Consider the following 22,470-nt stretch of genomic DNA (forward strand, 5'->3'; position numbering starts at 1 on the left):
CCACAGGTGGCGGCGGAAGAGCTAAGCTATGTGGCTTAGTCCATCAGCATCTTATTCTGGGTAATAAAAAATAAAAATAAATGGATACCTGTTTTCCACTGCTAAAACTGAAGCACCACTGTGAGCAACAGGAGAGGGAGAGGAGCACCCGAGGGAGAGAGGAGCCCGAGACAGAGCGAGCGCCCACTGCTGGCCCGCGGCGGCGAGGAGAAGGAGAAGGGAGAGCGGGAGGCGGGCGGCCACGGAGGACCGCCCGCCAGCGAGCCCTGCCAGCCCCGCTCGCCAAGGAGGCCCAGCGCTCGCCGCGTCCACACCTGGGTCTGCGACCAGGGCGGAGGGAGGAAGACCCTCATCTCAGAGTAGCCCTTTCCTCTGTTCTTTTCTTTCTGTTTCTCTTTTATTGAAAGGGGACTACGTTTTAGCAGGAAAAACTTCGCATTTCTGTGCCGAGCAGGCTCCTTGCCGGGGCGGCCATGCCGGGAGAGCCCCGAGGAGGTGTGGGTTCTGTCCACACCAGCTCTGAAACTGCCCTGGTCACGCTGCCTGTGTTCTAAGAGGGTTTCATTTAAAGAAAACACGGTGTTTTGGGTTTTTCTGTTTGTTTTTTAAAGATTCTTTCAAAGGAGTACTGAAAAACATACTTTCCTGAGTTTGTCTCTCAAATCTTAGTGGTGGACCTGGAAGATGTGAGAAGCTTCCAGGAACGAAGTTTAAACAAGCCAACACATCTCAAGATTAGGATCAACACCTGTGACGGGATCGCGAGGAGGATTTTTGTTTTCAGTTTTAGCTTCCGGCGGCTTCTCCCTGCACGTCAGGGCGGTGAGAGAGCACCGTCTCGTCCCGGGCCAGGCAGCCCCAGTCTCCGCTGGACTCTGAGAAGCAAAGTGCTTCCTACACGCGGTGGACTCGCGCCCCACCCTGGGAGGGGCCTTGGGCAGGACTGGCTGTGAGGCCAGAGGGTGAGGAGGTGGCTATTCTCTGGCCAGTGGCTTCTTCCCTAGGGTCCTTCCTGAGGATTTGATGGAAGACAGCAGCAGCCAAGAGGACCCATCCCCAGGGAGGCACCCACGGTCCCCGTGGCTGGTTAGACACGCTGAGTGCCCCACTCAACCTTGTTCTCCACCCCACCCTCCAAGTTGGGAGCCCCTCTACCTGTGGGCACAGGTGTGATAGGGTGGAGTGATTTCTGCTTTTGGGGGGCGGGGGGGAAGGAGCATGTATCAGAAATAGGTTGGTTCTGTGCCGAGGGGGCTTGGGCCACAACACGGGAAGTTACTGTAGCTGGGAGAGCCACCCCCAGCTCCTTGCGCACCACGGTGGGGTAGTACTGTCTCCCTGGCAACCACCTATTTGGGGACCATTCCCTGCCTATCCAGGCCCTGGTGACCCTGCCCCCCGCCCCCCGCCCCCCCCCAGCTTCCCCGTCCCAGTGAGGCGAACACTGGCCCTGATCTCAAAGCCTCCAGATTCCAGCTCGTACGTGGGAGACGGGGACACACAGGCCACCTTCCTTCTGGCAAGGCCTCTTATTTATTACCATTGCTGTAGGGCTTTCGGTTTCCCCCTTCTTTTGATAGGCCACATAGAGGCATAGAGTTTGGATAGGTTTCCGCTATGACCCCTTGTGCGACACACCCCGTGGGCGACACCTGCGCCCACCCACCCACCCTGTTCTGTTCCCTTGGAATGCCTTGCCTCTGCTTTGTGCTGTTTGCTTTGTTCTTCACCTTCATAGCAGCAGTTAATTCTGAGTTTTCCAAATCAAGGAGCATATGTACCAAGGCAATGTAACTTTTGATTTCTGGTCAATTTGTTTTAAGCTCTATTGTCACCAATAAAATCTTAATTAACAGCTCTTGTGTTCACACCGGGACAGATCAACTGCAGGGAGATGGCAGAGCACTTGGTCTGGGGACCTGGCTGGTTGGGAGCCTTGGGGTCACCTGGATGGCAAAGCGGAGAATGGCCCGATGTGCACAGCAGGGACTAGGGGGTGACCTCGGTGCAGTGGGCAGTTCCCAGGCTCTTAGGCACGTTAGATGTCAGGCCGCCTAGAGATGAGGTTCTGGGAACCCAGCATTAGGAGGGCTGGGCAGGTGGCATCACTGTGGGACACTCCCAAGCCCTGGCAGTGGGTGGTGATGGATGTGGCTGCTTCCTTTCCCGCCCTCAGGTGACCAGACCGGAGACAGGGAAGCGGACCACGCAGTGTTTATTGTTGGGCCCCTGCCTGGCTCCGTCAGCGACAGCCACACTCATCCACCACCATGTCCTCGTAGTGCCGCAGTACCACATTGTCGCTGTTGTCAAAGAAGAGCACAGAGATGGGCGACAGACGCGCAGGCACGCAGCAGGGCAGACCGGCGGCACCGGGGGCGGCCGCGTGCATGAGCGCGCGCAGCACGGCGTGGTTGAGCGGGGGCGTCCCCCCGGGTCCGGACAGCGCCGCGGGCAGCGAGCACTGGCCCTGGCAGTAGTTGGCCAGGAAGCCGCGCGGCGCAATGACCCATCGGTGCCAGCCCACCTCGCGGAAGCTCACGTAGAGCCGCCTCGTGCGACACGCGCCTCCAGGGCTGCCGCCCACTGAGGGCTCGGCTTCGCGCCGCGGCCGGGCCAGTGGGTGGCACAGGCGCGGGTCAAGCGTCACCAGCAGCAGCGAGGCCTCGGCCAGGTGCGCGCAGGCGGCGGGGACCCGGGGGCGCAGCGCCAGCGCCAGGCGGAGGCTGCGAGGCGCCGAGGTATTGTGGGCCCAGGCGGCGCCCAGCAGCTCGGCGCGCACCGGGACCGTCAGGGTGGGCACCACCTGGCGGAGCAGCACGGGCCCAGCGACCGCGCCTTCGGCCGCCTGAGTCACGCTCAGCTCCCAGCCGGCCGGCTCCTCCGCGGCCGCCGTCGCAAAGCGCATCTCCAGGCGGGCCCTGCTCGGACGCTCGGCAGGTTCCACGGCTGACAAATCGAAGACGACGGTCCACTCAGGGCACTGCCCCGAAGCCCAGGCGGGCTCCGGGGGCCGGGTGGGCGCACCTGGGATGGCAGGGAGAGAGCTCGGCTCGCGCTGCACCCCAGCGCCCTGCCCGGCCTGCCCTTAGGGGGTCGGGGGGGGGGGGCGGTGTCTCTGCGGGTGGGGGAAAGGTGAGCGCCTGGGGAAGAGGGGCGCCAAACTGCCTTCTAAAGGCGTCAAATGGTGTGAAGTGGCGCGGGGGGGGGGGGGGGGGCGATAGAGTGGGGGCAGGGCATCTTTTGCAAGGAAGAAGTCCTGCCCAGCGCAGGGCAGCCTGCCCGCCAACCCCAGGCAGGGGAAGAGACGAACGGATGCCTGGGGGCTCGTGGGGAAGCGATGCTGGAGAGGTGGTATCTCCGGGAAAGGCATCAAATGGTGTGAAGCAGCGGGGGTGGGGGCCGGGATGGGGGAGGTGGGGGCAGGGCTTCGGCTGCAAGCTGGGGGCCTTGCCGGGTGCAAGGGCGCCTGCCTTGGGACAACTCCAACCGGTGCCCGCAGGTGTCCACGGGGGAAGAGCAGATCGAGGAGGCCCAGATTGCTCGTGGGCTGGACGGGACGAGTGGGGACACTCGGAGGTGCTCTGGCCTCCCCCACGCGGCGCTGGAGGCTCGTGGCAGGGCGCACAGAGGAGTCTCGGCCTCCCGGACACACGCCCCCAACGCAGGCCCCACTTACCGCGGTCCGAGATGTGGCGCACGATGTTTCCGGCGACCCCCAGTTCCTCCATGTGGCACGGTCTCAGGGTGGTTCCCTGGGGCGTCCGCCGCGGGCCCACCCTGGCCTCCTGGGGGTCCCGGTGGCGGAAGAGGCGCCACATGACGGGGGGTACGGGCCGGGGCGTGGGTGCGCCCCGGTGCGCGTCAGGCAGCCCGAGAGCCTGGAGCAGGGTGGCGGCGGGGCCCGGCGGCGCTGGGGCGCGGGCTGGGGGCGGCGAGGGCAGCAGCAGGGCCAGGAGGAGGAAAAGGACGCGGCGGCCAGGACGGCGGCACGGCGATGGCATCTTCCTCGCTGGCGGCGGCCGGACGAGTGCTCAGGGGCCTCCGGACTCCCCCGACCTGCAGGCTGGGGGGCGGGGCCGAGGTCCCTGGAGGGGCCAGGACAGAGGTCTGGGGCTGGGCGGGGTCAGGGTCCCGGGGGACGTGGCCGCGGTTCTGAAGCCCGACGAAGGTAGACCCCCGGGGGCGGGGTCTCGGGGGTGCCGGGCAGGGGTCCAGGGGGAGGTGACGGGCAGTGGCCAGGGCCCAGGTGGGGCGGAGCTGGACGGAGCCAGAGTCCCGAGGGAGGGGCGTGGTCGGTCCCTGGAGGGGGGCGCGTGGTCGGGCGGGGCTGGGTCCTAGGGGATGCGAAGGCGGTCGAGGAGTTCAGAAGCGCTTGTCTCTCACCAGGCCATTCCTCAGCGGCTTCCTAGAGGCCAGAACCGGGCCGCGGTTAGCCCCGGGCCCCATGCCCCACATACTGCCCTGTCCCGACTGCCTTGCCCTCCACTTCTCTTTTTCCTACCCGGCGGGGGCTCACCTGGGTCCTTCTTCCCTTCCCACAGGGCCAGAAGACCTTGCCTTCCGCCCACTGGGCATGGCGTAAACCCTCCTCTCTCCTCCCTCCTGAGCCATCCACAGCCCGGCCGCTGGAAAGTAAAAGCCCTCCGCCTGACTTCCGTCTTCTGCACCTTAATTTTCCAAAAACGCAACGCCGAAATCGCTCCCGTGTGCCCCACTGCTCTCTGTAAATTCCATTTCCCCTGCCTGTATCAGTGGCAGGTCTCTGGGGTTCCGACTGGGAGGGGACCTGGGCACTGGGGGTCTGCCCACGACCATCTTACCAGATTCAACAAGGGTTTCTGCCCCTGCTCCTTGGTGCCTTTGCCAGTGCCTGCTGGTGCGGAAACCGCATCTTACTGTGGCTTAATGGTCATGGTATTGCCTATTCCTTTTCCCACTTAGGCGAGCCCTTCCTGTCTTTGCACATGGTCTGTCTCCGCAGAAGTGGATTCCACCTTCTCGTTTACATACAAATGTATCAAGTTTCTTGAGCTGGTAATATATTCTCACGATCCAGACATCAGAAAGAATAGAAAACTCCCAGTGTGCCTGAGCCGCTGCTGCGACTCGGCCTCGGGGTCTTGCTTCTGTGTAGTGCTTTACACAAGTCTTGCTGGTGTCTCACAGATACTAGCCTACAAGGGTATCGCCATCCCCTCACTTTGCAGAGCAATCTAGCTCAGAGACCCTTTCATGTAAGGATCTACACTGGACACGAACTCAGTCACTTCGATCCATTCTTCCCTTGGGCTAGACCCACTGGATTCCCTTCCTGGGAGCACGCATCCCATCCTCTGCCCCCTTTCCCGTGGTTGGCTCTCTCTCTTTCTCTCTCTGCAACAGGCAGGGGCCCTTGATCTGTGAGTTTATAGATGAGCCCTATGTGGGCCTCCCATCTGCCCTTGCTCTTCTGGCTTTGCCTGCTGGCTCCCTGAGCAGAGCAGAGCAGAGCAGAGGTGGGGTTCCCAGCTTCTGGACTGTTCTCGTAGTTCAACTGCTAGACGACACAATCTCCCTTTCGGGCTCTGGTTTCATTTCACAGCCTCTGCTTGGCCGCGATATCTGATCCGTGGGGAGTTTGCCCTCGGGCTGATTCGAGATCCCACGAAGGTTTGCTCTTCTCCAGATGGTTACCAAGTATTCTGACAGCTCCTGCCTCCCAGTGATCTTTAGGACTAGAGTCTATTCTATTTATGGACTCAGCTCTGTTTCGGTTTCTATATATTATGTTTAATACCTTCAAGGATGGGTACCCTCACACGTGCCTTTTTATCAGAACTTTCCCAATGATGCTGGTCTATTTTTCTGTACAAGCTTCCAAGCACCCCTCCCCCTCAAAACTAGTGTCAGTATTTTGGGGGGGATGTGTGGCTTCTCTATGATGTCAGATTTATGCTTTTCAGGTTCATTGCACCACTATGGGGAAAAAAGAATCAGAACAAGGGTGGAAGCTGGAGGGTGATGAATGAGGGCAGGCAGCGTCTCGGGTGGATTCTGGATGTTTCCTCAGAGGTAAGGAAGAGGGGGAGTGAGGGAACTCCCTAGGGCTTGGCCAGGTCTTCACCCTGAGTTTCCTTCAACCGCAATGGAAAAACTATTCCGGAGAGGATGTTTGGGGTGGGAATGGGGGCCGGTTCCGGATGTTTTCAAAGATGCTAGGGATGTCAAGCAGACCTGGAGACGGAGATTGGTGCACAGAGGAGCACCGTGAGCTGGGAGAGAAACTTGGAAGTTGGGGTGAATGAAAGGGGCCTGGGAGGGGGGGGAAGGCCAGCAAGGAAATGGTGGTGGGTACCGTGGGGCAGGTCAGCAGAGCGAGTGTGGGGTGAGGAGGGCCCCCCCCCCCCATGGCTGGTGATCCGGGCAGAGCCTGAGGCGATGACGGGGGCTTCAGACTGAGGGGCTGGGTGAGGGGCACTTGAGCTGTGTAAGTCCCCACCAGATGACCAGGGGCTCTGGGAGGGGGAAGGGGTGAGAAGAGAGAGAGAATGAGGCCGAGCACAGTGAGGACGGGGGTGGTGCTACCTCGCTGGCACGTTTTGTTTTTGCAGCTCCGAATTAAAAGTGGTCCCCGTCGTCATTCCTTGCTGTTCTCAAACCTCACTGCATTTTTGTCCGTGCAGCCTGCACGATCCTGGTTCTGAGTGCTTGAGATTTCCCCCGGGGGCTGGGTTTGGTCAGTTGTGAGAACTGCCCTGTGCTTCAAAAGGACATCTGTTCACCCTGCTTCTGGGCGGCTTGTGAGCCCAGACCACTTCCCTCAGTCCCCTCAAGTGGAGATTCTGGGTTGTACACTGTGGAACGTTCCAGATCAAGAATGCCACCTGAATTTCTTGTCCCATCCTTTTACTCGCAACTTTCATGTACTCTGGACTTGAAGTCTTTTAACCAGTATAGAGGTGGATATTGAAAGAAAAAAAAAGTCTTGCAACCATTATGATTATTTCATGCGTATGCGTATTTGGATGCGTGATATTTGGGATTCTACCCTCTTCTTTTGCATTACTTATCCTGCTTTCACTAACCTTCTTTTTTGCATTTATTTTGTTGTACCTGTTTTGTTTTGTTTTGTTTTGTTTCCGGGCTGCCCTCTATGCCCCAATAGCATTAACAGAAGTATTTACTATCTGCTAACGGTAAACCCCACCCTCCTGCCAAGTGCAAAGGCCCCAACCCCATTTTGATATTTACTACATCAGGCCTCACTTTTTTTTTTTAATTTTTTTTTTTTTTTTTACGTTTATTTATTTCTGAGACAGAGACACAGCATGAGTGGGGGAGGGGCAGAGAGCAAAGGAGACACAGACTGGGAAGCAGGCTCCAGGCTCCGAGCTGTCAGCGCAGAGCCCGACGCGGGGCCCGAACTCACAAACCGTGAGATCATGACCTGAGCCGAAGTCGGTCGCTCAACCGACTGAGCCACCCAGGCGCCCCTCACTCTCTTTAAATATCAAATTAGGCATTTAAAATTTTTCACCCAGGTATGTATCATTTCATCTGCTGATCTGCCTCTTGGGATAGTGTTTCTGTTTTCTGAAATATACCCATCGAGAACTATGCATGGTACATTTTCATAGGTTTCGTTCTTGTGGGTGTCCTGTCTCTGGAGTAATTGTTTTTATTTAAAGATTTTATTCATTTTTTTTTTAATTTTTTTTTTTAACGTTTATTTATTTTTGAGACAGAGAAAGACAGAGCATGAACAGGGGAGGGTCAGAGAGAGGGAGACACAGAATCTGAAACAGGCTCCAGGCTCTGAGCTGTCAGCACAAAGCCCGACGCGGGGCTCGAACTCACGGACCGCGAGATCATGACCTGAGCCGAAGTCGGCCGCTTAACCGACCGAGCCACCCAGGCGCCCCAAGATTTTATTCATTTTTAAAAGTAAACTCTATATTCAAAGAGGGGCTCAAACTCATGACCCTGAGGTCAAGAGTCGTGTGCTCCACTGGCTGAGCCAGCCAGGCGTCCTCGAGCAAATGCTGTCAAAACTGTGTATGAAGGGGGCACCTGGGTGGCTCAGTTAAGCGCCCGACTCTTGATGTCGGTCCAGGTTCTCATCTCAGGGTTCGTGGGATCGAGCCCCACGTTGGGCTCTGCGCTGACAGGGCAGAGCCTGCTTGAGATTCTCCCTCTCCTTCTGCCCCTCCCCCACTCGTGAGCATGCACTCGCCCTCTCTCTCTCAAAAAAAAAAAAAAATTCGTGTGAAATTCCCAGTTGCTTCAGCGTTTGACATGCTAGTTTCCTCCACGGTCGTCCAGCGTCCCTCGCTGCTGTTAGTGTTACGGTTCATTGGCCATCTTTTCTGTGGCTGTTTTGCATTTTTCACCGTGGTGTGTTTGAGGCCTGGATGTCTTTTTATTCGTCCTCTTTACGGTTTACATCTTTACATCTGGAAAATGCTCCACGTTACATCTTCTCATACGGTCTCTCTCTGTTCTCCTGTGAGGACTCAGCTAGCCCAGGGGATTCTAGCTGTCATTTTTTCCAACTGTTTTCGCTGTCTTCTGGGCCACTTGTTCACAGCTTTTCAGTTAGCGATTCTCTCTTCAGCTGTATCTAATTGTACGAGTCTTAACACGCACAGCAGGGCGAGGAGTGGTCCCCAAAAAGGTACGCCCACATCCTAACCTCTGGCACCTGTGAATGTGACTTTATTTGGAAAAGAAGGTCTCTGCAGATGTAAGTGAAGGGATCTGGGATGACCTCATCCTGGCTTTAGGGTGGGCCCTAAATCCAAGGACAAGTGTCCTTACAAGAGAGGAGAGCCAGAGACGAGAAGGTCATGCGAAGACAGAAAATGGAGATTGGGGTGATGCAGAGAAACACCCGGAGTCCCCAGAAGCTGGAAGAGACACGGAAGGATCCTCTGCTAGAGACGTCAGAGGGAGCACGGCCCTGCTGGCAATTTTAGACTTCTGGTCTCCAGAACCGTGAGGGATAAATTTCGGTTGTTTTAAAGCTCCCCCAACGTGTGGTACTTTGTTACGAGGGCCCCGGCAACGTAAAATGACATCCAACGTCATTTGTGATGGTTTTTCACGCCTTTTGTTTTTCTTAGTAAGATTTTTATTTTCGGATAATTGTAGATTGGCAGAGATGTTGCAAAGACAGTACAGGGGGCTCGGGTGTAGCCCTCACCCAGCCTCCCTGAATGCTACCGTCTTACACCTCCACAGTGTATCTGTCACACTAGGAAACCACGGCTGGGACAGGCTGTGAACTAAGTGTAGGCCTTATTTGGATTTTGCCAGTCTTTCCACGGATGTCCTTTTTCTGGTCCATGATCCCACACGGCATTCAGTCACCGTGTCTTCTTAGTCTCCTCTGATCTGGGACAGTTGCTCAGCCTCCTTGTTTTCCATGACCTGATGGTTTGGAGGCGTCCTGACCACTTTCCTGTAGCACGTTCCACATGCTCCTTGCTTTTTAGCCCATTCCATTTTATACCCAACTGAGCTAACTCTAGCCAACCTTGGGGAACTTGGTTCTTCTGCTCGTGATGCCCATGGGGTCGATCGTGGCAGCGTGTTCCCTGGTATGCCCTGCCATTTGTGCACGGAGTTTGTACTTTCATCCTACTGGAAATGCTGGCCAGGTGCCAGCTCCTCAACGCGCATTCTGGCTGGGCATTCGCAGGGCAGACAGAGGAGGGGGCAGCACTGAGCAGGGCTGGGTGGTCTGGCCTGCTCTTTGCCTTGGGCTCTGCATTGCAAGGACATCTCCACCAGGAGTTCACTAGTTTACAGCAGGAAGATCTTTCGGGTTTTTAGTTTTGGCCAAGCAGGTGCTCCCCTCTCCCACCCCTGGAGTTCTCTTTAGCCGTTGCTTTTTCTGGAAGCCTCTGAGGGTTGGTCAGACTCTTCGGCGAGACCTCACTGAAGTCTTTGTGGAATGGCCAATTCATGTTCCCTGGACATCGGACGATCTAACATCCCCCAAACTAGACTCTTAATCCCCCTCTGCCAGTGCACACAGCCCTGAAGTCTTGGATTGTCTTTGTTTCTTTTTATTTGTTTCGCCTAAAACAGCACAGTTGGGATCTGATCACTCTCCTCCTCCCACTATGGCCCCTGTGCCCACATGCCCCGATGACAGTGACGGCCTCGTGATGATCAGTCACCTTGGCCAACAGGCCCACACACAATCCAGCTGGGGAGACCACACCTGCTGCCCAGCCTCTCATGTCTGTGACCCCTGCTCACCTGTCTGGTCCCTCTCTGCCCTGGGTGCCAGCTTTTTGGCCTTAGCAGTCCCCACTTGTAGTCTCCTGCTTTGAGGGTGCAAAGTGCTTTTATTCATGTGAACCAGCCACAGAGCCCTCCTCTGATTCAGCTCTCCGCTCTGCTAATCCTCCAGTTCTCTGCTCCCCTGCCTCTGAACTCCAAGGAGATGTTTTAAATCTCTGCTTCTCTCACCCTCCTCACTGCCCGTTCTGACCTATCTCATCGAGCTCTGAGCCCACTGCTTCCCTGAAACCACCTTTCCCAGGTCGTTCACTGATGAGGCCTCCAGCAGCCAAGTCACAGGGGCCACTGGCTCAGTGCCTTGTGAGTCGTCGGGAGCCTCCTACCTCGCTGCTGCTCAAACCCTCCTCGTGTTGTCTCCGGGGTGCCGTGCACCCTAGACTCTGCTGGCCACCCAAACCTGCCTCCATTCACTCCTGGGGCCCCTCCAGGCTAGGGGCTTTGAATATACCATCTGGCTTACAACCTGGGGCTGGTGAGTCCTGGGGGCCTACCTCCATGATGCTTGATGAGGACCCCCCTTTTTCCTCCTTCCCTAGGACTCCTAGGGCCTGAGCCCCCAGCCTTACCTCCTGCTTGGCTGACCACTGGGCTGCCCTGCTGGACCTCAAGGCCGGGAAGAGTCAACATGGACAGAGTGGGGGCTCTCTGGGCCACCATGGCACCCCCGCGTCCCCACCTCCACTGCCACCTGCTTAGAGGTCACTCTCTGGCCTGGCTAATGGTTGCTCACCCACTGGACCAGCTCCTCAGCTTGGCCTCACGGCTCCTACCCCGATTCTTGCCTTTCGCCAGTCTGCCCCCACCCCCACACCTGTCTACGCACTTCCTGTCTGTCCTTACAGCATCTAACTCTGTTGCTACATCATCCATGCCTTTATTACAGTCTCTTTTGGATGCAGGCTCTTTTGGATGCAGCGTCCGTGGCGTGGCGACATCATCCGCTGCCTTGTCTCCGGGGCCGGCCCACAGAGCGCGGGGCCGGACAGACGTGGCTAAAGGAATGAACCGGGGCGGCGGCCCCTCCACACTCACTCAGCTTTGCTGGCCTTGGGGCTCTGGGCCTCTGCCGCGTCGTATTCCCGGACGTCCTTCAGTTCGCGTACCTGGCCCGTCAGCACCTTGGCAGCAAAGGCCACGATGTACTGTGGGAGGGGGAGGCACCGGTGAGAAAAAGCCACTTCTGCCCTGATCCTGCTGCCCTCCTAGAGGCCGCGCGCTCCGGGGCCACCAGCCCAGCGCACGGCGCCGTTCCTGCTGCCGAATATGCCCCGCCCCGGGTGTGCCCGAGAACGGCCTGTGCCTGGACCACTGCTTGGGGCCGGGGGGCCAGGACAGGACTACCAACTGAGGGGCAGCCGGTGGGCAAGGAGCTGGGGGCTCCGACTCACCAGGAACCAGTAGAGGTTCATGAGGGTGAGCAACAGAAGGAGCGCATTGAAGAAGAAGTAGAAGGGGATGTCAGGCACTGAGCGCAGGCTGCAGTGACACGTGGCGTACAGAACCTTGAGCGGGAACCAGTAGAGGCGGAACCAGAACCTGCAGCGGGGAGGGGTGGGTGGGGGAAGCTGTCTGGGAGAGGGGGAGGGTTGCCCCACTCGGCCCCTGTGCTGTCCCATCTGGACTCGTCCACCTGTCCCTGCACATCCCTACCCACCCCTGTCTCCTCGCCCACCCCTGCCCATCCGTCTCCATTCCCGCTCTGTCCTTTCCGGCCCAATCCTGATTCTGCCCTGCTTCCGTCCCCCCCCCAATCCCGTGGCTCTCCCATCCGGGAGGCCCTGCCCACCTCACCAGCCCCACCTCCTTCCCCGCTTGGCCTCACCCCTTCCCACAAGCCCCACCTCCTCCCCTGAGTGCCCCGCCCCTTCTCGCCAGCCCCACCTCCTCCCGAGTGCCCCGCCCCTCCTCGCCAGCCCCACCTCCTCCCCTGCCTGGCCCCGCCCCTTCCCGCCAGCTCCGCCTCCTTCCCTGCCCCCCCACTCACCAGCTGAGGCAGAAGCTGAGGCAGCCCAGGTCGGAGGCCAGCGCATGGAGCCGGTGGTGGGAGCCTCCGCGAGACTTGAAGTAGACATTGAGCTTGGTAAATTCCAGCTGCACGTCGCTAATGTCATGCAGGAAGAGCACGAGGATGCCCACATTGTGGTACCTGGGGGGAGGAAGTGGGACAGGAGAGAGCGGGTTACACTGGGGACCCTTGCCCTGCAGCAAGGCTGCACCCCAAGCTTCCTGTAGGCCCCTTCGAAGCTGTCCTCCCTGGCCCACGTGACTTGCCCATTCCTGCCACTGGCCAGGTCAGTGGCAGCACCCAAGCTGTACCTGCCCCTCCACAGCCCCATCTGCACCCTCCCTGTCTCACTGTCCCCAGGTGACCTAGGAGCCTCCCTGGAAGTTGTCTGTTCCTTCTCATCTCTGGGACCCCTGACCCTCAGTGGCCTGGGCCATTTTGTATCCAGATCCCCTACAAGTTTTTCCCTCACCTTAAACATCACTGCCATGCTAACACTCCTAGGTTTTTTGTTTGTTTAACCTGAACACTGCTGCAAGCTGCAGACTTGCCCAGGAAAGGCAAGTCGGCAGTAGGCTCTGAAGGAGCCTGAAGGCAGTCCCACTATCCCTCCTCAGCATTCCACCTTACAGCTGCTTGGGCCACTGGGCCTGAATTCAGCCTGGTGTGGCTTGGGCTCTTTCACTCTGCCCTCTTGACAGCTCATGTGCCGCAGGCCCTTTGCACATGCTGTCACCATCCCCTAACGTGTACCTCCCCAGTGTTCGTGGAGCCTTCTTTCACCTCCCTTCAGTCTTGGCTCACCTGTCACCCAGCCACCCATCTGTACCTCACCACCCCTGCGGCCCTGATCTCCGGGCTTGATTTTTCTTCACAGGTATTACTTTTAAACAAACTCTCGAGTTCTTTTCTCATTTGTTTGCTTGGGTTTTATCATCGGATTCTACTCTACAGCAGTGCTGATAGAATTTTCTAAAATGAGAGGCATGTTCTAAACCTGCCTTGTCTAATACGAGAGCCATCAGCCACATGTGACCACTGAGCAGCGGAAATGTGGCTGGTGTGGCTGAACAGAATATACGACTTTACTTCCGTGTAATTAAAGTTGAAATAGGCCCGAGTGGCCAGCAGCTCCCGTACTGGAGAGTGTAGCTAGATCAGCTAGTCCAATAGGAAGAGGACGTGAACCGTCTGTTATTTTAGATTGTCTAGCAGCCGCATTAAAAAAAAAAAAACAAAAAACAAACCATACATACCAGTAAAGAAGAAGAGATAAAAATTAATTTTAATGCTATATGCTAATGAACTCAGTACATCCAAAATATTGTCATCTTAACATGCGGTTGGTACAGCAAAAGCATTGGCCACGTATATTCACTCTCCTTTGCCTTTGAAATTGCGTGGGATTTTACACCTATGCGTGTTGAAGTACGGATAGGCTACATCTGAAGCACTCAGGGGCCACATGTGCTGGCTGCAGTGGCTCTAGGATGCCAGGGTCGGTCTCTCGTGTTCATAGCTGCACCACGCACACCCGTGCGTGGCAGGCGGCCAGGAAACACTTGCTACGTGACCCGGCCAAGGCTGCCGTGGGGTTGGAGGGGGATGGGTGGGGGGATGAGCAGAGTGGGGGGTTCTCTGCACTTGATATACCCCGTCCCTCTGGAATCTCTCTTCATAACCACCCCTCCCCCCGCGGATACTCACCGTGGCCCCCTTCCCCTACAGTCAGTAGCCTGTGCCCCATGCCAGCCTCCTCTCTGTGCTCATGCTGTGCCCTGTGCCCTCCTGCCTGCTCCCGGACTCACCGGAAGGCATAGGAGGAGACGATGAGGACCAGGGTGACCACATGGTGGACGAGCATGACCACTGAGTCCTTGCGCCAGGCGTCCATGTACAGCGTGGCATAGATGGAATGGCCGTAAAAGCTTCCCTGCAGCAGGTAGGCGGCTGCGATGTCCCGTGGTACCGCCATGCCCGACGTCCAGTCTGGGGATAGCAGGACTGTGTTGGCAGGGACCTACAGGGCCTCCAGGACACCTCAAGCTGGGGTGCGTCCTCCACAAGCCAGGGCATGCCACCCATTTCTGCAGGTGTCCTGGTCGCCGGTTTTCTGTTCTCCTTCTCTACCCGTTATTTTTTACGAATAGCTGTTATTTTTCGGAACAGCTCTAGATTTATAGAAAAAGGTGCTCCTGCCCCTGAAATCTGTCCCTTGCAGGATTTCCAACTCTGGCTTGGCCCCCCCTTCCTGTCTTCTCTTACTCATCGGGCTCTCCTGAGCCAGCCCCGATGCCCCTGGCCTGGGCTCTCCAATCCCAGCCGGATGGAGGCTGCCCCCTGCCTCTCCATGCTGGGCGGGACGTCTGAGGCAGAAATCGGACCTGCCAATGCCATGAGTACGGACTGTCCCACCAGGTGGGTTGTGACTCCCCTTCATCGGCTCCTGCAGCCACCCCCATTCCTCCTGGCACCTGTGCCCACCCATATGCAGGCTTCACACCCTCCCGGTGACACTGACCCCTCAGCTCTCCCCATCACCTCTACTTCCTCCCCAAGAGGGCTCTGTCTGCGTTGACCTGGACTTCTCTGGACTGTGTCTTGTTCTCTGGCCACTCCCTAAAACGGCCTCCTTGGGCTCCATCCGGGGCCTCCTGTCCCCCAGCCTCACAGACCTGGAACCAGACCCTCATGTTCCCCGGAAGCCTGGCCGTCCCCTAAAAATACTCAGTGCCCTCGCCTCAGTGACAATTCTTCGTCTGTGCCTTGACCTCTTACGCACCCGGGATCCACTTGGACCCCCATCCAGGGCCCCCTTCCATCCATACCTCTGCTCACTTCCTCTGCCCTCGCCACCCTGACCCTGGGCCGGGCACCGCTGCCTCCCGCCCGGCTCCGCCCCAGCTCCCCCTGACCTTCCAGAGCCTGTTCCCGACTCTCCACTCCCCATAGCGGCTTCAACAGCCGTGAACACACAAGCTCCGTCACCCAGCGAGTCCATGCCTGGTATGTGCTCAAGGGAACGAAAACCAGGGCTCCGTGTACACGCGCATCCACAGCGGCACTGTTCACAATCCCCAAAAGGTGGAAGCAACCCAGAGTGCCCGTCAACTAGTGAGGGGGTGAGCAAAACGTGGTCCGGCCACACGACGGAACATCACTCAGCCGTTTCTAGAAAGGAGCGATGCGCTGGCACACACGACCGTGTGGATGAACGTCAAAAACAAGAGGCTGAGTGAAAGAAGCCAGACACAAGAGGTCACGTGACGCACAATCCCATGTGTATGAAACGTCCAGAACAGGAGACTCCGTAGAGACAGAAAGCAGATTCGGGGGTGCCAGGGCCGGGGAGGGAGTGCTGCTCATGGGGACAGGGTCTCCTTCTGGTGTGATGGAAATGTTCTGGAACTAGACAGAGGTGATGGTGGCACAAGTTTGGGAATGCACTAAATGCCTCTGAACTGTTCACTTTAAAATGGTGAATTTTTAAATTGTATTTTTTTTTTAATGTTTATTTATTTTTGAGAGAGAGAGAGCGCACACGCAAGCAGGGGAGGGGCAGAGAGAGGGGGACAGAGGATCCGAAGCAGGCTCTGTGCTGACAGCAGAGGTCCCGATGTAGGGCTCAAACCCACAAACCCGCGAGATCATGACAGGAGCAGAAGTGGGAAGCTTAACCGACTGAGCGACCTGAGCGCCCCCAAATGGTGAATTTGTTTGAACTATGATAAAACACATGCAACATAAGCATTGCCATCTGAGCCATTTTTAAGTTCAGTAGCATTCATATGTTCACACTGTTATGTGTGAACTCCTTTCATGTTATAAGACTCCAGCCAATCCCCAGAACTCTTTTCATCTTGGAAAACTGAAACTGTCCCCACTGAACACCCGCTCCCCGTCCCCTCCCCCAGCCCTGGCACCCACCGGTCCACTTCCTGTCTTTGTGAATCTGGCTACTCCAGGACCCTGTATAAGTGGACTCATGCATTACTCGTGACGGGCGAATTTTAGTTAATTTTATGTCACGTATATTTTACCTAATAACAAAAAATGCAGCCACCCCTCCCCCATCGGTGGATTAGATCTCCTCCCACCACTTTGCCAGGTCTGGGGGCTCCCCAGAGCTTGACAGCAAAACCCACACTTGTGGCAGGGCCCTCCCTCCGAGTTCTGTCCTCGGCCACGTGGGAATGCTGCAGGCAGTGGAGGCCCCCCAACACACACAGCCGCCGGGTGCTTCTGTCCCTCTTTAGAAGGAAGGGATGTCGGGGCGTCTGGATGGCTCAGTCAGTTAAGCATCTGACTCTTGATTTCGGCTCAGGGTCATGATCTCAAGGTTCGTGAGATCGAGCCCCGTGCCGGGCTCTGTGCTCGACAGCGTGGAGCCTGCTTGGGATTCTCTCTCCGTGTCGCTTTCTGCCCCTCCCCCACTCATGCTCTCCCTCTCTGTCTCTCAAAATAAATAAATAAACATGAAAAAAAAAAAAAGAAGGAAGGAACGTGGAGGCGCCTCAATGCACAGAGCTCACTGTGGAAACAGGACACCGAGTTTTCCACCTATCACGCTGGCAGGACTTTTACCATGGGTGAGCGTCCCCCTCCAGCTTCAAGCTCTAGGTCTGAGGCAGGGTGGGGGGGGGGGCACAAATACGATTCATCATCCAGACTCTGTCTGCACCTCTGCGCCCTCGGGAGCCAGGCTCCGTTCACGGACTGCCAGCCTGCTCTCCACGTTCACATCCACCTGCTGCTCTGGTGTCACCCCCGCCACATTCCCCCTCTCTGGCCTCTGGGAGCAGCTCCTGGGTGTCCCAAACCCAGCTCCTGCTCTCCCTGACCCCCCCCCCCCCCCACACACACACATACACACCAACCTCCGCTCCAGATCCCAGCCCCTGGAGTCCTCCCCACTCTCCTTGCTCACCCCAGCCTCGGGCTTGGCAAAGAATCCTACCAGTTCCACCTTCAAACCATTTCTCAAACCAGCCACTTCTCTCTCATTCTGGGCAGAGCCCCTCTGTGCCCTGGCTCCTGCCCTCATTCCCCTGCTCATCTGGGCCTGTCAAAACCCCCCTCTGCTCCCTCCGGGAAGTACCCCCTGTCTTGGGGGGCTCCTCGCTGCTCTGATCTGCCAGGAGTGTGCCCATCCCGCAGTGGCCAGTGCAGTTCTGATCGGCTCTAGGCACCTCCAGGTCCCCATTCAAAAGTCACTTTTGGGGAGGCCATCCTCACCCCTGTAGAAAATTCTCCCTCCCCCCCCCCCACCTTTCCCCCAAGTCTTCTCATCAGGCTGTTCACAGATTTCGCATTTCACTGGCACCACAAGACATCAAGGCTGGGAGCTTCTGTGCTCACAGCCGTGTCAGCACAGTGCCGGGTACACAGTAGGCGCCCGCTAAACGCACATGCGAATAAGCAGCTAACCTGCAAGCATGTGATCACAGCATAATTTGTAAGAAAAAGCCAGAAAAAGCTCCAGGCCTGAAACTGAGACAGTTCCATTGTGGTTCCTTCACATAAAGGAAAAATTGAATGACGGCTAAAACCTGCCCTCTAGGGATTCATAAGAATGGCCACGTGGGTGACATGGTCCCACCAAGACAGGCTTGTCACCAGGACACTGAAACACAGCAGCTCTGTGCCCAGCCCTCTGATGGGAGCGTGGGGCTTGGTGCCACCAGGAGCCTTCGGAAACTGTTTGTGTCACACGGCAGGAAACATGTCCATGTGTGTCCCTGGTACACAGCCCGGGTGGTCAGCACAGGAATAGAGAAATCCTGACATCCCCGTCACAGGGTTTTCTGTAACAGGCTGCCTGTTGACAATAAAGGGCACTGCCATCACCTTCCTGCCTGTGCCACCAAGCTCAGGCCTTGACAACCCTTATATCTGACCCAATCAACGGCTGCAGCCATTTCACACCATCGTTGTCTCTCTGCCAAGCTGGTCAAAGCCACATAAGCCACGTAAGGCCCACTGGGCCACTTTCTTCCTTGTCCAAGACTCTCCTGCCTCCACATGGTAGCCAGAAGCTTTTTATGATTCACAAACCCATCTCATTTGGGAGAAAACTCAAACTCCTCCTATGTTCCTCTTGTCCTCGTGCACCAAGCCCACGCATGCCCCAGGGCCTTTGCACATGCTGTTCCAGACACCTGGAATGCCCACCTGGGCCCACACAAGGGCTCACCTCACTCATTGTGCCTCCCTGAGCCCTAATAGGACCAGTGTCTAAAGAGGGCATTTTCCTGTCTCCAAAGCCCTTTGATTACCCTTGTCTTGGGGCTACCTTGGGGCCTTGTCTTGGGGAAGATATCCAGCATGAGACGTGTGATGAGTGTCTGGCTCCCCCACGTACCCCTCTCCATGTGCAGAGCAGAACCCTCCCCGACCCTGCTCCATCTGGCAAGGCCCCTACCGTAGAACACAGAGGGTGGGTCGTGAAAGAAGGGGTAGTCGGTGCCGAAGAGCAGGTAGGCGCTGTAGCTCCAGGCACCCAGGTAGAAGAGAAACTTCCAGGCGCTCTCAGGCATCTTGGCGGCATCTCTAGGCTGGAGGCGACACCGCTTGGCCAGGGGCTACGGGTGAGAAGGTGGGTGGCCATCAGCGCTAGGGGCCCAGGGCCAGGAAACCCAGGCTCAGGGGCCCTCCAGGCTGGGTGGTGTTGGGGAGGGCCGGGCCCAGTACCCACAGTCGCCTAGAGCGTAACCAGAGCCCACGTGTGCCAGCCAAGGGCTAAACTTAGTGCCCAGCTGTCCGGTGCAGGGTGGGGAGGCGGGTGAGGGAAGACCTGAGGGAAAGCCCTGATGGCAAGGAGGGGGACATGTGAGTGTAAGACAAGGGAGACCAATGAGGTCAGCCCAGGGGAGTTGGGGGTCACAGAGGGCGCTGGGGATATAACAGGGAGGAGGGAGGGGGGTTAAAGAGAAGATATGAAGGGGACTGTGGAGATAAACCTGTGAAGAGAGCCTGGAGGTGAGCATGGGGGCATCTGGCAGAACGGAGATGGGGCCCGGAGATGGGGCCGGAGGCCCAAGTGATCCCTATGGGAGGTACCTCGGAGGCAGAATTTGGGGGTAGAAAGAAGTGGGTTGGGGAAGATGGGGTGGGTAGCTGGGGGAGAGCATGAAAATGTGGAGGGACGGAGCGGGGAACGGGGCAGAGAGGGAAAGGGGAGAGGGCAAGGAAAGAATGTTCAGTGAGATGGTAAGACACGAGCTGAGCCACAGGGACCTAGGGGGACACCAGGGAGGACTCGAAGGAAGAGGGGTCATGCAGTGGTGAGGCATGGAGAAATTGAGGAGGGGGGCACAGATCCCCTGGAGTCCGGGAGCCTGGGCCTCAAGCTCCCTGGGGGCGGGGCTCCAGGGCTGCTGGGTCAAGCCCGCCCCCTTCCCTCCAGGAGAGGCTTGAGGGGGCCCGGAGCGCCAACAGTTGCCATGGAGACAGCTGGAGCCAGTTTCGGTAACCCCTGGCAACCAGGCGGCTGCCAAGAAGATGAGCTTTGGAGGAGAGGGCAGCCCCTCCACCCATTTCTTGGGAAGGGCGAGCCTGGAATTGTTCTCGTCCCACCTGGACTGACGGTAGCTCCGGGGGTTCCAAAAGGGAGGGTGTTTGCGATCTTGCCACCAGCCCCCCCTCATTGCCAAGCCTGCTCCTCCGGGAGGGAGGTGGCTCCACTCTGGTTGTCCCAGACCAACCACATGCCCCGCCTGGGCTCTGACCCTCAACTTCCTGGATCTCCCACTTCCCAGCTGGAAATTGGGAAAGTATAGGGGGAGCAACAAAGCCAGATATGGACCAAGGCTGACCTGTGGAGGGGCACATGTGCCTGCTTTCCCCTCCCTGGAGCAGGGTGGTGGCTGGGGTCTCTTCCCCATGTGGGTGATACGGGGACGGTGGTGGGGACAGTGGCGGCCAAACAACACCCTATCCTTGACTTAACAAGAGCCAGCCTCTTCCCAGCCAGTAGAGAAAGGCCCCTTTGTTGGCGCCGAGCACTCTGTCCCCGCACCCCCTGCCACCTCCAGCCAGATTGGGGCGGGGTGTCCCCAGTCGGTCCATGGGGGAGTCGCAGCCAAGCTAGGGGCCCAAATGCCTTCCCAGCAGCTCTCCTAGCAGCGACCCCTCCCTAAGGATGGGAGGGAGGCCAGGCGCCAATGTCACCCACAGGGTCACTCTCCAACTGGAGCGGTAGCCTCCTCAGACTCGCTAGAAACTGGGCATTTCGGACGCAGCCCCTCGGAGGCAGCCCAGTCCAGCCCTGGAGACCCAGGCCGTGCCACCTCCCAAGACTGCGACCACCGGCGTGGTCGGGGAGCCCAGGCCTTTGCCTCCCCACGTCGGAGGGTGGCGCTGACTCCAGACATGCGCGAGGCAGCGACCGGGTAGCTCCGGCCTCTTCCCGGTAGCAGCGGAGGAGTCAGCTCCGCCGCCCCAAGGACCTCGGGCCCCTCTCCGGTTCCGAGCGCGCTCCGCATGGCCCCGAGGCGCAAGGCGCAGGCGGCTCCAGTGCCCTCAGCCCACCTCGCCCGCGTCCTCCGCTCCTCCATCCCGGGTTCGGCCCTCCTAAAAGGGCGCGCGGCGGCCCGGGCTCTCCCACCGCCCGGGGCCGCCTTGTCCGGCACTGACGGGTCTAAGTCTGCCCTGGTTCCCCTACATCCCGAACACCCCATCCGTGTGGGGGTCCCCACGGCCCGGCGTTCCTACAGCTCGGCCACACCCCCGCATCCACCCCACCCCCACCCCTCTCAGCCCTAAAGGGACCAGCTCCTCCAGCCGCAGGCGCCCCACGTTCCAGCGACCCGGCCCGTAGAGGCAGAAAGGGGCACACGAGGGCCCGGGGTCCGTGGCCCGGGCCCCCGATAACAGCCCGGCCCCCCCAGCCCGCGGCCCCACGTCCCGGCCCTCGGTGGCACTGACCCGAAAGAGGCGCGCGGTGGCCGCCGAGCGCAGCGCCGTCCAGCCGAGCGCGCCGAGCGCCAGCAGCAGCAGCTCGGGCGGCGCCAGGTGCGCGTGCTCGGCCAGGCCGCGGCGCGCCAGCCCCCAGCCGCAGTCCGCGCAGCCCCGCGCCGCCGCCAGCGCGCTGCCCCAGCCGCGCTGCACCAGCTGCGCGTAGCTCGGCATGGGCTCGGGTCCCGCCGTCCCCGCCGCCGTCCCGGCTGCCGCCATGTCGCCCGCTCGTCGGCCGCCGCCGCCGCTTGCGCCCGCCCGCGGTGGCCGCCGGAGCCGCGCGCCTCGCGTCACGCGCCGCAGCTGGGCCGGGGGCGCGCCGGCCGGAGCGCTGGGGCTGGGGGGGCGGGGCCGGCGCAAGCTCCGCCCCGAAGGGGGCGCGGGCGGCGGGGACTTGGGGCTTGTCTCGGCGTCCGAGACCCTGAGGGCGCAAGGGTGCTCTGTCTCCCAGAGGCGGCGGCGGCGGCGACCCAGGGCGTATAAGACCCGGCGTTGACGCGATGCGTCCTGGAGACGGGCCCGCGCTCCTGCCCATTTTCCAGTGGAGGAAAGCGAGGCGCGGAGCAGCGGGGGACGGAGTCTGCCCGGCGCCCGCCGGTCCTGGACCCGGTACCCGCTCCGTAGTGCCCCGTGCCCACCCTGGGCCCCCCCACCCCACCATTCAGTGTCCGCGATGTGGGGCACGGTGAGCACCCGCCCTTCGATAATTCTCCTTCCAGGGCCCCCCAGCATGCTTCTCCGGCCCTGTCTCGTCCCTCCCTCGGATTTCACCATTCCTGGCCTCAGAGCCACCTGCTGCTATCCATGACCCTGAGTACCTGGCAGGCCTCCCCTCCAGCAGGTTTAACACAGGCCTGCAGGGGAGGCAGAGGGAGTGGGCACTCATGTGCTGGGACTCAGACGCTGGATCAAGACTACTGGTTCCATCGGGAACACCCCTGGTGATACTCTACTGTCCATTGATCAGGCCCTGTGCCTGAAGCCCCCAGTGGCCATGATCGAGGTCACCTGTTGGGGATATCACCTTCCTGACACTGACAACCCTCCAGGGTTCCCACATTCTTGTGTTCTGCTTTCCCTCCCACGTTGGACCTCTTCCCAAAGCCTTTAAGATGTAGAGTGCGACAGTGTGGGCCCTGTGGGAGGCCTGACCTGACCTTCAGGTGTATGGGTGAAAATAGAGAGGACTGAGGAGGCGCACGTCTCTCCTCCTTAAC

The 22,470-nt window shown here is 58.8% G+C and overlaps 3 protein-coding genes across 6 annotated transcripts in view; 1 reads left to right on the forward strand and 2 right to left on the reverse strand.

Moving 5' to 3' along the window:
• The window catches only part of UPF1 (UPF1 RNA helicase and ATPase), a 37,348-nt gene extending 35,493 nt beyond the window's left edge, over nucleotides 1-1,855 (forward strand). For both annotated transcript variants that reach the window (XM_042928963.1, XM_042928964.1), the window contains exon 24: nucleotides 7-1,855. The gene's annotated coding sequence lies outside the window, so the exon portion shown is untranslated. The remainder of the gene's footprint in view (nucleotides 1-6) is intronic.
• A 387-nt stretch (nucleotides 1,856-2,242) lies between these two features.
• GDF1 (growth differentiation factor 1) lies at nucleotides 2,243-3,731 on the reverse strand. The gene is made up of 2 exons (XM_042927302.1): nucleotides 3,680-3,731; nucleotides 2,243-3,027 (listed from the first exon to the last, which is right to left on the reverse strand). Exons 1-2 carry the CDS (start codon nucleotides 3,729-3,731, stop codon nucleotides 2,243-2,245), a joined length of 837 nt encoding a protein of 278 aa, XP_042783236.1.
• On the reverse strand, nucleotides 2,945-21,472 carry CERS1 (ceramide synthase 1). Of its 3 annotated transcripts, XR_006199790.1 has the most exons (9): nucleotides 21,224-21,472; nucleotides 18,720-18,879; nucleotides 14,107-14,287; nucleotides 12,278-12,439; nucleotides 11,682-11,829; nucleotides 11,326-11,435; nucleotides 4,387-4,408; nucleotides 3,680-4,066; nucleotides 2,945-3,027 (listed from the first exon to the last, which is right to left on the reverse strand). XR_006199790.1 is itself a non-coding variant. In XM_042928965.1 (8 exons), the coding sequence occupies exons 1-8, from the start codon at nucleotides 21,470-21,472 to the stop codon at nucleotides 3,743-3,745; spliced, it is 1,356 nt and encodes a 451-aa protein (XP_042784899.1). In that variant the 3' UTR covers nucleotides 3,610-3,742. The 3 variants fall into 3 exon arrangements, 2 of the variants coding, with proteins under 2 accessions (XP_042784899.1, XP_042784900.1); XM_042928965.1 differs by lacking the exon at nucleotides 2,945-3,027 and having other exon boundaries at nucleotides 3,610-4,066; XM_042928966.1 differs by lacking the exons at nucleotides 2,945-3,027; nucleotides 3,680-4,066; nucleotides 4,387-4,408 and having other exon boundaries at nucleotides 11,070-11,435; nucleotides 12,278-12,394.
• Nucleotides 21,473-22,470: the final 998 nt, after the last annotated feature.

This window comes from Panthera leo, chromosome A2, assembly GCF_018350215.1.
Source record: "Panthera leo isolate Ple1 chromosome A2, P.leo_Ple1_pat1.1, whole genome shotgun sequence".
Taxonomy (NCBI): domain Eukaryota; kingdom Metazoa; phylum Chordata; class Mammalia; order Carnivora; family Felidae; genus Panthera; species Panthera leo.

Bases quoted from the DNA above. Each gene is read 5' to 3' on its own strand.
- CERS1 (XM_042928965.1), bottom strand. From the start codon at position 21,472: ATGGCGGCAGCCGGGACGGCGGCGGGGACGGCGGGACCCGAGCCCATG. The intron at 18,880-21,223 runs GTCAGTGCCACC...TCTCACCCGTAG, and splicing joins CCACCGCGCGCCTCTTTCGG to CCCCTGGCCAAGCGGTGTCG. The intron at 4,067-4,386 runs GTGAGAGACAAG...CCCGCCCCCCAG, and splicing joins AGCCGCTGAGGAATGGCCTG to CCTGCAGGTCGGGGGAGTCC.
- GDF1 (XM_042927302.1), bottom strand. From the start codon at position 3,731: ATGGAGGAACTGGGGGTCGCCGGAAACATCGTGCGCCACATCTCGGAC. The intron at 3,028-3,679 runs GTAAGTGGGGCC...CTGCCATCCCAG, and splicing joins GCGCCACATCTCGGACCGCG to GTGCGCCCACCCGGCCCCCG.